This window comes from Struthio camelus, chromosome 2 (assembly GCF_040807025.1).
Source record: "Struthio camelus isolate bStrCam1 chromosome 2, bStrCam1.hap1, whole genome shotgun sequence".
In the NCBI taxonomy this organism is placed as follows: Eukaryota; Metazoa; Chordata; class Aves; order Struthioniformes; family Struthionidae; genus Struthio; species Struthio camelus.
Genome location: NC_090943.1, coordinates 62,506,685 through 62,522,199, shown reverse-complemented (window position 1 = coordinate 62,522,199; position 15,515 = coordinate 62,506,685). Strand labels below are relative to the sequence as shown.

Below are 15,515 nucleotides of genomic sequence, written 5' to 3'. Positions count from 1 at the left end.
AAACTATCCTTGTATCATCATAGCGTGTCAAAGTATTAGAAAAAAGTTATAAGTAGGAATAAAAATAAAACAAAAAGGAAAAAATAAGATAACACATCAAACTAAAACTGCTAGCCTAAATCTGGGTATGAAACAGACCTTTGAGGAGGTCAAGGGAAAGAAACAGGAAATTCAATTAGGCTGCACATACGACTATATTCAGCGTTGCTTCACACAACAAAAACACACCACCAGCTTGTCATTTTATCTGCAGTTAGAACTAATTGAAAAATACTAGGCTGATCTTTGAAAAACAATTTCTACATGCTTTCAGAACACGATGCAGTGATAAAGTTACGTCAGGGGAGTTATGGTGCAACTCCTCTATGTGACAGGACAGGGCAGAGACAACTGCATGCGTGCATTAGTTTAATCAAGATCTTTAATTCTGAAGATAGTTGGCCAGCAGGTCTTCATTTAAATGCTAATTCAAGGCCAATTCTGGAATTACTTAACATCACCTGGAAACTTATTTCACTGAATGGGATAACCAGGCACATACGTTACAGCAGAACTTAACTCCTAAAACACACTCTTTTTGTCACAAGTGCAACAAATAGCATTTCAACGTGGATCTATTTCAAACACTAACTGGGAAAGGGTCTTGCCTTTTTATATGAATTAACTGTTCTATAACCTAATTAACTATACCAATATAGCTCTCTGCGTGGATGCTTAATATGTGGATTATGAACACTAATTCTTAGATTTGGTTAAAACTCCACCTGAGGGGACAAACTAAATGAGAACAAACCATTTTACCAGAACAACATGCCTGAATGGAATTACATCAACTTTTATTTAACATTGTTCTGGTGATGGGCAGTTTTCCCACATAGACAGCTCTTAGCAAATAGCTTGAATATGTTACCAGCTACAACCCAACCTTCACAATCATACTGCAAAGTATCTTATAAAAAGGGATATTTTTCCTACCTCCAATAATGGCAGAGTTTCTGTTAACTCCATCGCCTATAGCTTGACCGTTGTATGGGAAATCAGCACTGGCTGTAAACAGGAAATTAAAGATTCATGTTGTGACAGCAGTGAAACTTCACACAGTAGTTCAGAAATACATACAACATCCTCAGATACAGTTTAAAGAAAATTGTAACATATATTTAGCTAAAGAAAAAGAAAAGAAAAATCTTTCCCTACTATCGAATCCCTCAGAACTTGCTTCCTCCTCTTATTATCAAAAATATGAAAAAAGAAAGGAGGTACCAACAGCACACATTGCTGCTAATACAGAATGGCATTTGTTTACTCTACTAACGTAACTTCAGTAAGATTCTTAAGCACAAAACCAAGCAAAACCCTTTCCTTCAGCTGTGTGTGATCACAAAATACCATTACAGAGATTTTTGCTTTTGTTACTGCTCTCCATGAAAGGATTCAGGTATTTCCAGGCTTTTGTGACGGCCATTGGGTACAATTGCAAGCTGCCTGAAAGAAAAGCTGCCATCTCTGTTGTTGCACAGCTTAAAATAAGCAAGGGGCAGCGTTTTCTGTCTGCCAGAGCCTTAGAGCAGTGTTACCAAAGGGAGCATGTGCTGGCACCTTAGCTCTCTAGTAGAAAGCCCAAAGTACCAGCTTAACTGCTGCTGGAGGTGCTTTTGAGCTAAGATGCCAGACTGAACTGGAGCAGGCACGAGAGACATCGGGAGCAGACAGGTGAGGAGATTAAATCTTTCCAGGGAACTTTGTTTATCGGTGCTCATCTGTCAGAGACCTGAAAGGGAGAGAAGCAGCCTTGCAGCAGAGCTGGATGAAGGAACCAGGGCAGGGCTAGAGTAGCATCTGGATGGAGGTTTTGTTTTTAACCTCTAGAAACATCACAGAGGATTTTCAAAGGAAATATCATCTATTAAACCTCTCATGAACATTTTCTTTATGGCGAGCCACAGCAATGAGACACTGCACTGACTAAGCAAACCCAAGGAGCTATGTGAGGGGTTATAATCATTCTCTATCACGGGAACATGGCATTGATTTTGAAACAGGAAAAGTGTTATTAACAGCATTTAATTGGAGACCACTAAAAATAATCAAGGATATGAATTACTTCTTAGGTCAATATGTAAAATCCAGCTGTATTTTCCTTTTTGGTGGATTAGGTGACATTGCAATACATTGCCTTGACAGGCCATTGATACATTCACTGCACCCCAGAACTGGCTAACAAGTTCAACTGGCTTTCTGTGAGAATGCAGGAAAAACCTTAATAAAGTTCCTTTTGTATCCCAAAGCAGCTGTGCAGAAGAATAAATGGCTTCAGCTCACCACATGGCCTAAAAGGAGTTTGGGGGCTAGAGTAGCCTCCTATGCGTGTACCTTGGAGAGAGTCAAACCAGCTGTGTTGAGCAACTAGCTGTTGGCTGGTAGCCTGCGAGAGCCTGTGCAAAGAAACAAGGGAGCATTTCTCAGGACTCAGTGGAAGGGGGGGGCTGGCCTGTGTTTTTTGCCAGTGGCACTTGTCCCTTTGGCATGTGTTAGTACTCTGGCTTCTGAAAACAGCATTTCTGCACCTTGCTAAAACAAACCAGTCTTAAAAAAAAAATGTAAAAGATAAACAAAAACCTGATTCCATAGTGTTTTTCTCCAAAGAAGAAATTTGCTGTGCAGGATCATGAATGGTTCCTGCAGAGATATTTTGGCAAAGGGTCCATAATATTATCCTTACAGCAAAAGAAGGCGGCTGGCAGAGGGCAAATAAACCCTAATTTTAAACCTAGCCCCCCTACCCCTGGAGCAAAATTGTAAAGCCAAATGACTCCTTTTAGAAAAGCATCAGGCTTGCCAAATTGTAAGGAAATTGCTCTCTCCCATTGTAGCCCCAAAGGAGGCCCCTTGCAATAAGAACAGCACCACAGGCAGTACCAAATCCTACCACTTGCTTGTATGGTTTGGAGTTGCTCCCACACTTCTCTGAACAAAAATCTGAGAATCAACAACAATTACAGTTCCCCTTTCCCTTATTACTGTGTAGGGAACGCCGTCTTCTTTTTTAAAAAGGTTGTGTTGAGGGCAACAGCATGAGTGGAGTGTGAAGAAAGAGGAAGGTTGCTGTTGATGGCAGCATGGTCTCTCCTGAGCTGTCACATCTCAACAGCCATGCTGCAGGAGGAAATCCTGGCAGACTGACAGCTTATGATGTTCAGTAGCCCCTGAAATACACCACAAGAGAGCGAAAGCATGTGAAACTACACCCTTGATCTCATCTGAGATCTGCTGCCAAAAGAAACGGCCCTCATACCTCTGTCTGAGTGCTTTCCTACGGACTTAGTGATCCCGCAGGCTTGGGAAGAGAGGTCCACTGGATCAAGAAGCAGACACGACCGCATCTGAAACTCTCACCTCTAAGTCTGACAATGAAGAACTAGGAATGTGTCTGGGGACAGGGGACAAACCATTTCAGCAAAAGTCCACCATCAGGTCAGATTGTGCATATGCAACTGCTGAAGTACCAGGAGCGCTGTCGTGAAAAAGGGATGTACATGCATCTTTTGTTAAAGTACCTGCAGCGGTATTGGCAGACACTACCACTGCAATACGTGAATTCCTGTTCTGTTACCCTTGAGTCAGCAGGAGGCCTGCGTATGCCAGTTTACTGAACATATTACTATATATAGTTAGGGTAGGAAGAGAAGAACTCCTTATTATCTCCCTGAGTGAAAACTTCCTTGAAATTCTTCAGGACAGAGTAGCTTCTCAAATGATCAGAAATAGCTAGAGAATTGGGGTTGAAGGACTGTAAAAGAGTAATGCTTTCAGCAGCAATCAGGCAGAAGAGTCTGTCAAGCCACATCTTTGACCCACCTAAGGGAGCTTAACCAGAGAGTACTGTCACCAGCAGGTACCAAAATGCAGGTATTTTGGATATCAGTTATGTCATTCAGACGCATGGATTTCTCTCTGGCCTTACTACAGTTCATTCCTTTGCAATATTAAGTAACTTTGTCAAGAAAACAACTAACAAGATTCTTTCTTCCATTGCTGTTGAAATTTCTGGTAATTAAATGAGAAAAGAACATGTTAGGACAAGCTTACAAAGGGGCAACAGTAATACTGACGCTCTGGTAAAAGCGCAGAAAAATCTAGAGTGCCAGTCACAGGTTTTGAAGAGTAACCCTTAAGATATTTTAAAGGGACGAGTCAGACAAAATGAATATTGTTCCTACTGACTCTCACCTTTCATGGGAATGTGAATCACAGTGAGTGGTGTAATAACTAGCTCACATGGCTATAATATGCAGTTGAAGTACTTGATGAGTTGCTAATGGGTAAGCGTGTGCCTTCATTTCTCCATCACAGCTGCTAACACCTCTTCCCTGTTCAAATCCTTCCATTATCACTGTGACATTAATTTTAACTACAAGTCTCAGCAAGATCTTTCTCACTGCCTGATACTTGTACCTCAGTAACTTCAAATGATGACTTGCCCAGAGCTAATAGCTGTTATGGAGCTGCAGTTTTTTTGTTTTTCTTTTTTGTTTTTTAATGTAGCTACCCTGCAAAGCTAAAGTAAATTTCTTGCTCACGGGGACAGCAAGTGAGCTGTGGATGTATTATAACATGGGTGTGGGAAGGATATTGTAGAAGGTTTGGTCTGAATGCAGTGCTCCCCAATTGTTAGCTAAGGCTACAGACAGGACTATTTAGTCTTCCTTTATAACCTGGCCTATACAGGTTTCCTTGGAACAGCTGATTCCCAGCTGGTTTGGGGACTGTACTGGAAAGGCTCCCTTACCTCAGGAGCTCTTTCTGAATCTCCCCTAACTTTCTCTGAGCAGCCATGGTCTCATTTGCGTGAATCAAAACATGGGGAACAGAGCAAATAGCTTCTTAATTCATCTTGGAAAATAGTTACATATTGGTGCAGCTCAAGAGATGCACCACTAGTTCTCTGAAATCCTCCACTTAGGCAGCTGCGACACTGAGCTTGCAGCCTACAGTCTGTAGTCAGAACACACCAAAGAGATTTTTCTAAAACCTACAGGTACTGCAAGCATGCCCTGAACTGTTTTAGAAAACTCTAAGCTCATCTATGGCGTACTAATACCCCATCAGCTGGTTCCCTTCCAGAATTCAGGCTGGGTGATACTGTTTTTTATACCCTTTCTTCTCACAGCAGGCCATTGGACTTGCTTCCGATACGATCATCCTGAAGTTAACCTACACGAAAGGACACAGCATACTCTGCAGTCTTTCTTTCATGGACCACTGTTGATGAGGTGATAGTTTCAGTAACTGCCACAGAGTAAATCTACAGAAAGTCTAAACTGAAGTTTTGTACTTTTTGACTTTGTTATTAGTCTTCAGGTAGGTAGGATTAAAGGGACTTTGCAGCACCTATAAGGGTGATTAAGGATTGACTGCAGGCAAAGTGTGCATATTGGCCATCATTTTAATGATATTTGAAATTTTAGACCACAAAAGCATGGTAGGAGATCTTATATCATCTTGCATATCGAACTTGGTCACCGCCACAGCCATCTGCATTACAGCAGGACTCACTGAATGGGAAGGGGAGATGGGATTGAACAAGCAGATCATGAGTAGGTCTGGACACTCAAGGTGATAGATGTGGCTAAGTACGATTAGACATTCAAGGTGCCAGATGTGTTTGATTTAGTAGAGTGAATGATAATTTTGGTTCACTAGGGTAGATAGGATTTTGCAGCTACTGTTTTCAGAGAGAAAATTTTTAGAATGGATCCCACATAAAAGCCTTTTGCAAATTCACAAAATGTTTCTGTTAAAGGAGAAATGCGGTCTAGGAAGTTGGTGTGGGGAGAGAAATGAGCAAAACAATTCAGTAAAGGCACTTTGGGGCGGGGGGAAAAACTGGGAACTTTCCAGCTAGCAAACACTACTGAGAGCCTGAATATGAAGCAACAAAGCTGAAAAAGTAAATCTCATTTTGACATGCGCTACCAGGAGTGTTGCATATAAGCCACTGGAGGCATTTTTTTTCCCCACTAAACTTATTTTAATGAGTGGTGAAGTCTTAGTTGAAATATTACATGCAATTATGGGCACCACACTAAGAAGGAGGGTACAGTTTAGATTAGCTCCAAAAGAGCAGGCACGTTCACAGGTATGAAACAAACAATGGAAGAAACCTATGAAATATGAGAACTAACACATATAGTGCTACTGTGACATTTTGTCTTTAGAGATGTACAAAATTTCAAGAGAGAAAACAGCTATTCTTCTCTCAGACTTCAAGACTAGGTATTAAATTAGCAGAAATTTCACTCTGGACAAATTGAAAAGCAAAACAGATTTTCAGGATAGACGTGACAGAAGTCTCTCTCTCTCTCTCTCTCTTTTTAAACAGAAATTAATAGCCAGAAGTTCTTCACTTTTAGCGCAAATCACAGTCTTTTGCACAAAAACCATAAGGTTTGGACATTTTTCTTTTCAGGTTACATTCCTGACTTCTTGCATCCAGAGCATATACTGAAACATTGTTTGTTGAGCATTGCCCTATGAACTGTCACTAAGACAAGTTATATTGCTGTACATTGCTAAATCTGTTCCACCTTGCAGCAGGGGTATACATCAGAAACCCTCTTCCTCATCTTATGTTGGCTGTCTAGTTTACAAATATATAACTGTGCAAGCAAGCAGTTTTTTAAACACATGCACGTATATAAAGATACGTTGAGCACTCATGAGATAATTCAACATTTACTTAATTTTGAATGCCCAAATTAGAAGCCTTCAGCAAACCATTTTTAGACTCTTCAGAGAGCTTTAAGAAGTCTGTTTCTTTCTACAAATTACACAGGAAAAACTGGCTTCCTAGATTTGACATCACATGAATATTAAGTTTTTAAGATCAGTTCTGATTTCACATAAATATGAAATAGAGAATCAATCAGAACAACTAGATCTTGTTATCACAACATATATAAACCCCCAACTATCAAGACACTGATTAAAAGTAGAACAGCAAAAGAATAAAATAGAAACAAGTGTTAGGTGTCATTCATTCTTCCTAATTCTCTTTTGAAGCCGTATATCCAAGAGGAAGAACTCTGATTCATCAAAATTGAGCCTATAAAGAGAGCAAACATTTACAGACACCTTAGGATTTTGAGAAAGCCCTTGGAACTAGACCAGTTCATTAACACGTTTCTCCATGGACCATAACACAGAGGAAAACAAAGGCAAGCTCTCTGCCTGCATTTTGTCAAATTATATCAACTCCGCCTATCACAGGAGACTATGCTACTATGCCTCAAATTACAGAGTATTCCTTATTACATATCGTATGTACAGAAACCTCATTAATTGCTGGACCCTTGACAACAGAAGCAAACATGTAGTGACCACCACATTCTTCATCCTTAAAGAGACTAGATCAGAAAAGAAACTTAACACACACGCATGCAAACGACTAAGCAGGAGTAAACAACTCCATTACACTGGTCTACAACAAAGGTGACCACTGCAACCTGTAGACCCTCTAGCTCACCCAACAGCCTGTGCCCTACCCTCTCCCCACCCAGCTCGTGGCCCAAACACAGCACCCTCTCAGCAGAGCAGCACATGACAACACATGGCCCTGCTGTGCTATGAGGGCCCTTCACAAGAGTCCCATCCCCTGTTGCCTGGGCTCTTCCTTTTAGGGGACCCTAACCCACCCCGCCAGCCTGAGCTGCCCAAGCCACAGCTCTTGGTGGCCTCCTTTTCCCTCGGAGGAAATCAAATCAGTGTCTTTCTTGTGGCTGGGACTATGTCTTTTATCAAGCTCTAATACTAACCATAACCCTCGCTCAAGCCTTGCCCCTATGGCGGTGGCCCTCTTAAAACTGAAAAGGAGGAGCAACTGGGAAGATGTGAGAAGTGACCCATGCTTGACTCTGTGCAGAGCACTGCACATATTTTTTTCCTCTCCATTTTGAACAGAAATTCTTCTTTTGTGAAACTTGGAGTTCCTAAGACAAGGAAATTACAACAATTCAGAAAAAGAAGAAAAAATCTGAGGTAGTATTAAAAATGCCATCGACTTTCTACACTGCTAGGGCAAACTTTGTATTGCAGGTTTGTATCTTTTTTCCTAAAATAACACATTTAGGTTTCTAATTCTCCAAGCTGAAAATTAGAATGGAGGAAACCTACCCTACTTTTTGAGGGACTTAAGAGCAGAATCTGATGAAGGAATGTTCTCAGATAGAGTTTAAGGTTCCTCTGACATCAGCTTAAGCAGGATGGAGATAGGATTAAGAATTTAGCTGGAATTATTTTTCATCATTAAACACTTCCAAGTTTAAAATTAAAAAAACACATGTACCCAGCCAAAAATATTTAAAAGATATTATTAACTATATAATCTGTCTGTAAAAGTTCATGGCTTCTATCATGCTATACAACAGGGAGTCGTTAGTCCCTGAATTTTTAGGGCTGCCTCAACACTAGTTCTAGAGGGTTACAAGCTTGTCCCTTGAACCGTTACTTCTACCCTTATGCAAACTGAAGACTTCACATTCACAGCTTGTTAATTATTTACAGTTTCCTTTGTATGTGAATTACAGGACATTGGAAGAAAAGTACACCCATGTAGTTGTTTTGAAACCATCAAAGTAGAGATGCACCTGAGCAAAAAAGTATGGCTTTTCACTTTAATAATGCCATCTTCCACTCTTTCTCCAAGAATGCAACGTATTTGGGAAATAAATTCACACTACTGGGTCAAAATCCACTAATTTCTGCAATCTTTTGCAACCTTCTCAGGGCAGGGCAGGGGAACAAAACCAGAAAAAACTTCATAAACCACAAGAGTCCTCCAACACATTAGTGCTATTTGGACCAATTATTTAAACTAAGTTATGTCAGATTATGTTCCATTAAATCAAAAACACTTTAAATAGTTGTATTTTCATCTAAGTATTTTTCATTGAACCTCAGATGTTTTTACTGCCAATCACACTGGTCAGTTCTGATGAGAGAAACACATGCACAGAGATCATGGAAAATAAGCTTTTCTACTCAAAATTAGTGTTTTTACATATTTTTGTGAAATCTAGAACTACTGTCCTCTGAACAGCCCTTCTGCATGCAAACTCCTGGGATACTGTGGAAAACTAATCAGGGATTACAGGAGAAACAGTAGTTGGGTATTTCTGTTTAAAAAAAAACATGAACTTTGGAATGAACAATAAACAGAAACAATGAACACTGACAATGCTCAGTGAAAATGCAGTGAACAACGTGTTCCATGAACAAGGACAATGAACATTTTCACCACTAGACTCCAGAGTCAACAACTCACTGACTGAGTCAAAATAATGGTTTCTGAAGAAGTAGCTCTATTAGCCCTTCGATTTACTACTGCAGGTGAACTTTTCTGCACATACTCTTAAACAGAGGAGGAAATCAAGTTTTACAAATAGCTTGTTCTGAGATAGGAATACAGTTTTCCTTCTTTTGGCCTAAAAACAAATCTTCCTAGGAAAGGGTCAGAAAAATTTGTACTTGATTAGGAAACTCATCCTTGCAGCTTAAACTCCCCCAAATCTATTCTGGGTGATTCACTAAACAGGGAACGCAGTCCTGCACTGACAATTTGGGGGAGAATCATCCAGCCTATCCAACTTCAGCTTTGGACAGTCATGTCCCAACAGCTTTTACACTTGGTTTGCACTCAAGCAAGTAATTGTGCAAAGCAGCAGGCAGGCAAGACCAAAACATCATTTAAACTTAGTAATGAGTGCATGTATGCTGCAGAATTTTCTTATTTCTCTTATTTTAGGACAAGGGAACAGATATTTATCAAATCTGCATCCCATTTATCAGCAGTTTGAACTTCAGCACTTTCTGACTCAGAGGTAGTATTTTGAACATTTGCTGTGCCCAAATTCCAATTGATTTGCAACACATTAGAGCACCTACATCCATCAAAACCCTAAACCCATCTGTCTTTTAATTCCTGGTATCATACGGACATTACTACCGAGTCTCACTATGACTCCAGACAAGAACTGATAGTGTATTAGTCATGCTGGCCTAAGCTATCATTTTCATGAAAGTTTTATGAGCAGTGCTTACATTTCACCTGTTAAGGAAGACAAACAAATACTTCCTTTTATAATTAATGTAGGCTATGAAACGCTTCAGCGCTCTCAAAGGAACAGTAGAGTTAAGTGCTGATCAAAGCCTAGCTGCATATAGATCAACACTGATAATGGACCCACAGGGAATGTGTGAAAGAAAAAAAAAAAACACAGAAGTAAGAAATCCAGGCCAATGAACAAGAAAACAACCAACCTTCAGAAAAATAAAGGCTCTTCCTTATCGAAAGAGCAAGTAAAGTGGAGGGATCTGTTTTTCATGGTACGCATAAGCAATAAACGTAGCGATTGATATTACACTGATATAGCCTTTGCCGACTACGGTATTGTCTACTATCTCTTTAAAAGCTGCTGTTATACATCTCCCTGTGGCAGAGAAAGCATGTGGCGCTAAGGATTCGTGAGTGGAGGGTGGGGGGGAATGGCTTTTTCCCCCCTATGTATTTAATAGGAAAATTACTATCTAATGAAGAAGCTGTTCTCCTCTTCAGTTCTCCATGCCTGGAAGTTTGTGACAGCTACAATCTACAAGAAAAAAGGATGAACACTATTTAGGTCCTTGTAAGAAAGGGGTTCTCGCTGCTATGATTCAGAAAAATCAGGTTCTGCACTTCTAGTGTTCATTTTCTTCCCGAATATGAAAGGATTGAATTGGGGATGAGGAAGGGGTTACACTGGAGAGCTTAAATATTCAGCTTAAATCTAAAATAAACTTTTAAAAGCTGTAACGATCCAACTGTGATCTACAATAACCACTTACATCTAGAAGGTAAGAACTTTTCAGTCTAAGCAGAAGAAAAAGGCGGCTGTCACATGAAGCCCTCAGACATCTAAATACTTCCTTCTCTACTACAAATTTCCCCCCCCCCCCCCCCAAATCAACACCATCCTGCTGTTTGTTCCTAGTTAAAGTTAGCATTCATGGAAAAAATATAGTCTTCGCAGAAGATGGCAAACACTCAAATACAAATTAATATTTCCAGCTTCTTGTCTCTGTGTCACGTAGCAGCATTAGCATTCAAATCACTGCTTATGAAATAGCTATAATAGAGGTCTCTCAATGAATGCCAAAAGAATGTATGAGTCTGGCAGTTTGTCAGCTGTCTAATATACTGGACAGGGTGTTAGAAGTTTCACACTGAAATTATATATTTTTTAAAAGATAAGGGAGAGCTGTGCATAATTGCGTGAAGTAACTAGACGAGATCAAAGGAGGCATTTTTGTTCCCTATCAAAAGGGATTTACAGTAATTCAAGCACCATCATTAAGTCATTTAAGGAGGAAGCATTGATTGTGCAAAATTTCAGGCAGATGCTCCTCTTAGTCAGCTGCTCAACTGGGAGGAGAAAAATAGTAACTGTTGCATCTTAATTTTTACCGCTTACCTTTTTGCCTGCAAAAACCACTCAGGGCTTACAAATGAAGCTATGAGATTTTGCTAGACTTAAACCCTGACTGTCTGATAAAAATGCCATCTTCCTCTTTGAAAAGAGCTCAGATCAAGGCCATGGGCTTCTGAGACATTATTCATTATTCATTTAGAGAGAGTTGGGGATGATGGTCATTCTTGTCCTGATAGACATCTACCCAAATTGGACAAAGGAAGAATCTGTTCATTTCTAAGGCAGGTTGCAAGGGCTTCTTCCATCTCTCGCATAGAAAGGATAAACGTAACACTAGCTGACTGCCAAAGAGCCTCCCAGTGTTGACATGCTCTCTTTTAATTAAAAAATAACCCTTTAGTGATCAGTCACTCTGAGCTGAAAACAGTGCAGACAACTAATTGTGCGCTACACTTAAAAAAAGGAATAGTGTTGCTTTATTCTAGTAACTGTCTTCACATTTAATTTTAATATTGCTAGCACCTAGGAGATGAAGCTTAGAAATAAAAGGCCACATCATGAACAAAAGCTTCTTCCACCCCTTTCCCCTCTGAACTCATTTGTTTTCCGCAGGCTTCCTGCGAGTGGCAATCTGCTCCCTTGCTGTCCCTGCGAGGAGAGAATGAGCACTGATTCACACACTAGCACTGGCTTTAATCCTTCTTCTGTTGGACTCACTGATGCAAACAGGATATTAAGCTCAGGACGTGCTAACCTACACGCCTTCAGTGTTTGTGGTCAGAGGAAGACCCTTTTGTTTTTGTGTCCATAACCTCAGACAGGTTTTTGAGGTCTAAATCACCCTTGCATAGCAAGTAATGCCTCTGATCCTTGCTTCCCACTGCTCTATTTTTAACAAAGTTGGTGACAAAGAATAGTTATTTTGTGCCCGAGTGCACATATCCATACAAGTGCACTTCCAAAACAGCTTCTCCCTAACACTGCCACTCTGCCATCCAACACACGGGTACCTAAGGGTCAGACAGCAGCATGGAAACTCTAACTGATAACGTCTAAGAAAGGAAGATGATCTCCAACATCGTACTGTTAGCACATTAGTGCTACTATGTCCTAGTTGAGATACTGACTTACCTTTTGGTTACTAAAGATAATTGTTGGCCAATTAGGCGAGTATGGACCTTACTGCTCATAATCAGCCCTCCCACTCTCTTCCGTCATCACTTGTTAAAGGAAGAATGACAAACTCGTAGCGAAAAAGGGAGTTAATCCTGCCGACAGCTGTTTTACCCTTGAGGACAGTGGTGCATGCCTTGATATGATGCTTTTGGCAGACATGCTCAATATACTTTTCAAAATAAGCCATTGATTCTGAAAAAGCAAGATCTACAAAAATAGAGAAGAGCTTTTAGGACTTATCTGTTCAGCCAGACAATTCACACCACTTGAAAAAAAACATTGCAGGTACATAGCATTTAATTCTTAATGCGACGTTGGAGCCAAAATAGGATTTAATTAAATCCTATGTTAAGCACTCTAGATGCCATTCTGTTTAAACTCAGAATAAATGTGTTTTACAGCTACATAGTGCCACGGCAGGTTAGAGGGATTTGCTAAAGTACAGTTTGTAGAGCGCTGTATGTACCTTGCCTTTTGTGGTATCTCTTGCTATTTTTACCAAATTCAAGATCTGGCAGTTTTCAAAGTTGGAGCACATTTTACCTGAAATGGAGAGATACATAAAAGAAACCTGCTACATGTATGTGTTTATATAGGTAAGAAACTTTTGGGAGTGAAGCTTCAGTTTTAAGCTGCAGAACCTTTATCTTAGATAAAGATACCCACAGACTGAACATCCCCTCCAGTAATATGCATGTTCTGATTTTGAGTACAAGGTTTTAGGTTTGAGGGGTTAGTTAGTACAAAAAACACTCACGTGCTACAATAAGCACAGTGTCAAGTTATTAGTGACTTACATCTTAGCTGATCTAAATTTAGTGATATTAAAAACCCTTAAAGGTTATTTTTTAACATTTACTGCAGTACTACATATTAAGAGGTATGCTAATATAGTTAAAGACTTGTAATTACAATTTTTATTTTAAAAATGTACGTGAGAGATAATTCACTTTAAAATGTGTAAAGAGTCATTTTTATGTAACGCTGTCATTGATCATCATCTTTTTTGCATCATTTCTACATTCCTTTTGATATAACCAAGGCAAATTAGATTGTCTCACATGAACTGAGATAATGGGGTCAGGAGGAAAACACAGAAAGGGAACTATATTATTGAGCTGCTTGTTTTCAGTCATTTTGGTGTTTAAAAAAAAAAAAAGACAGTCATGTTCTTGAAAAGAATGACTTGTTGAGTTCTTGTGTTTCATCACTACCAAGAAAGGATCACCATGGCAACAGAAAAAGACTACACATTGTTAAAATACTTACAAGCTGAACAAGGTACTGTTTTAAGAGAATGTCGCAGCAGTATGGCAGAATGCCAGCAATGGAGGAGCAAGGAAGGAGGCAGCATTCTAACAATGAGAAAAAATTTTAAAAGAATTGAAAAATACTAATACCGTAAACTTGAAATATATGCTATTTCAAGGCTAACAATAGTAAGTGCAAGACAATGAACTGAGAAGCTGCACATCCAATTCACGCAGGGAATCCATCAAGCGTTCTCATCAACCAAGTCCTGAACTTGATTGTAAGGGTCACTTGCAAATGACTGATGTACATCCTTATGATTTAGTCTTTAGCCCCTCCGTAGGCATCTAAAATGTTTTGTAGCTAGCAAGAAGTGTCCATCTGGTAACCACATAAGACAGTTTAAGGCAAACATTTCATGTAGGTCACCTGCCAGGCAAAACCTGCTTAACATCTTCTAGTAATTACCCATAAGATCTGATCCAGCATTGCAGTTTAGAAGTGAAAGGGTCATTATATTTGTCTTCCAGTGTAATTGTTCTAGCTAGCTGCTTATCTTTGATCCCCTCCTACAACATTTTTCGATCCTCAAAGTTCAATTTGATGGTATTTGAGAAGCAAAGCTATAAATCTACACTTAACCTCCCCCCCACCAAAAAAACCAGAAGTTCAGAGTATGTCATAGAATGAAACTTAAACCATATGATACTTGCCACACAAAGTTCATTCTTCAGAGGATTTTTTCCTCATTTTTAACTCTTTACTTCACACTACCCCTCCTCAACTCTTATGTTTTGTTAAGATCTATTTAAAATGAAACAGGTGATATAATAATAATTACAGATAAATGCATGTATGAAATGAGAAATCCTATGCCTAGTAACTGCTGTTTTCAGAACCACGTTCTTCGCAACCACTTATTCGTGGAAGAGCCAGTGTGAATGTCTTGTGGCTTTTGCTTTACACAACTACAAGCATTTCTCCAAGTTTCAAAAGAGCTTATTGCCTTTGCCCTTCTGGCCAGTTTAGTGAAGGAGGAAAGTCACAGTAAGGATACTATGAATGTGCCAGTTCTAGAACTAATGGGAATCACTATTTATCACTAATTTTTCATCTTCTCTCTTCATACATTTTGTGTGAGAAAGTCTTTTAATAGGGTTTGGGAAACAAAAACAATTCTGAGTCCAAACTACCAACTTGCTGGTGCAAAGTGACATTAAAAATAAACATGTTCATTCACCAGTCATCAAGATCATCTGTGTGCAAGTCCAAGGTTATACAGTCTACAGTATATACTTTTTCTGAGACTGAAACAGAGCCACCTGTGTCTGACCAGAGATACTTGTACAAAGACTGAGTTGTTCTTAACTGATACTGATAGAAGGGGTTGCTGGGACTACCTTGTTCTTTATATCGTGGAAATGTAACTGCAGACTTGTCCAAGTGGATTAAAGTTTTGACCCAGAGTGAAAGTCTTGAATTGTTCCAATACAACTAAATGTCCTTTCACTCCTGCCCCTGTGAAACATCACTCCATTGCTCTGAAATTTCATTCCACTACAACTGGACCTGACTTTGTCACTCCCTTTAGGGTACAGTAGTTCCTTACTAGAAAAGTGTAAG

The 15,515-nt window shown here is 39.6% G+C and overlaps 1 protein-coding gene across 2 annotated transcripts in view; it reads right to left on the bottom strand.

The window, feature by feature from the left end:
* Positions 1–15,515, bottom strand: part of CNTNAP2 (contactin associated protein 2) — a 1,135,762-nt gene that overhangs the window by 11,370 nt on the left and 1,108,877 nt on the right. For both annotated transcript variants that reach the window (XM_068936036.1, XM_068936037.1), the window contains one exon: positions 976–1,047. In XM_068936036.1, coding sequence (XP_068792137.1) covers positions 976–1,047 — 72 coding nt within the window. The remainder of the gene's footprint in view (positions 1–975; positions 1,048–15,515) is intronic.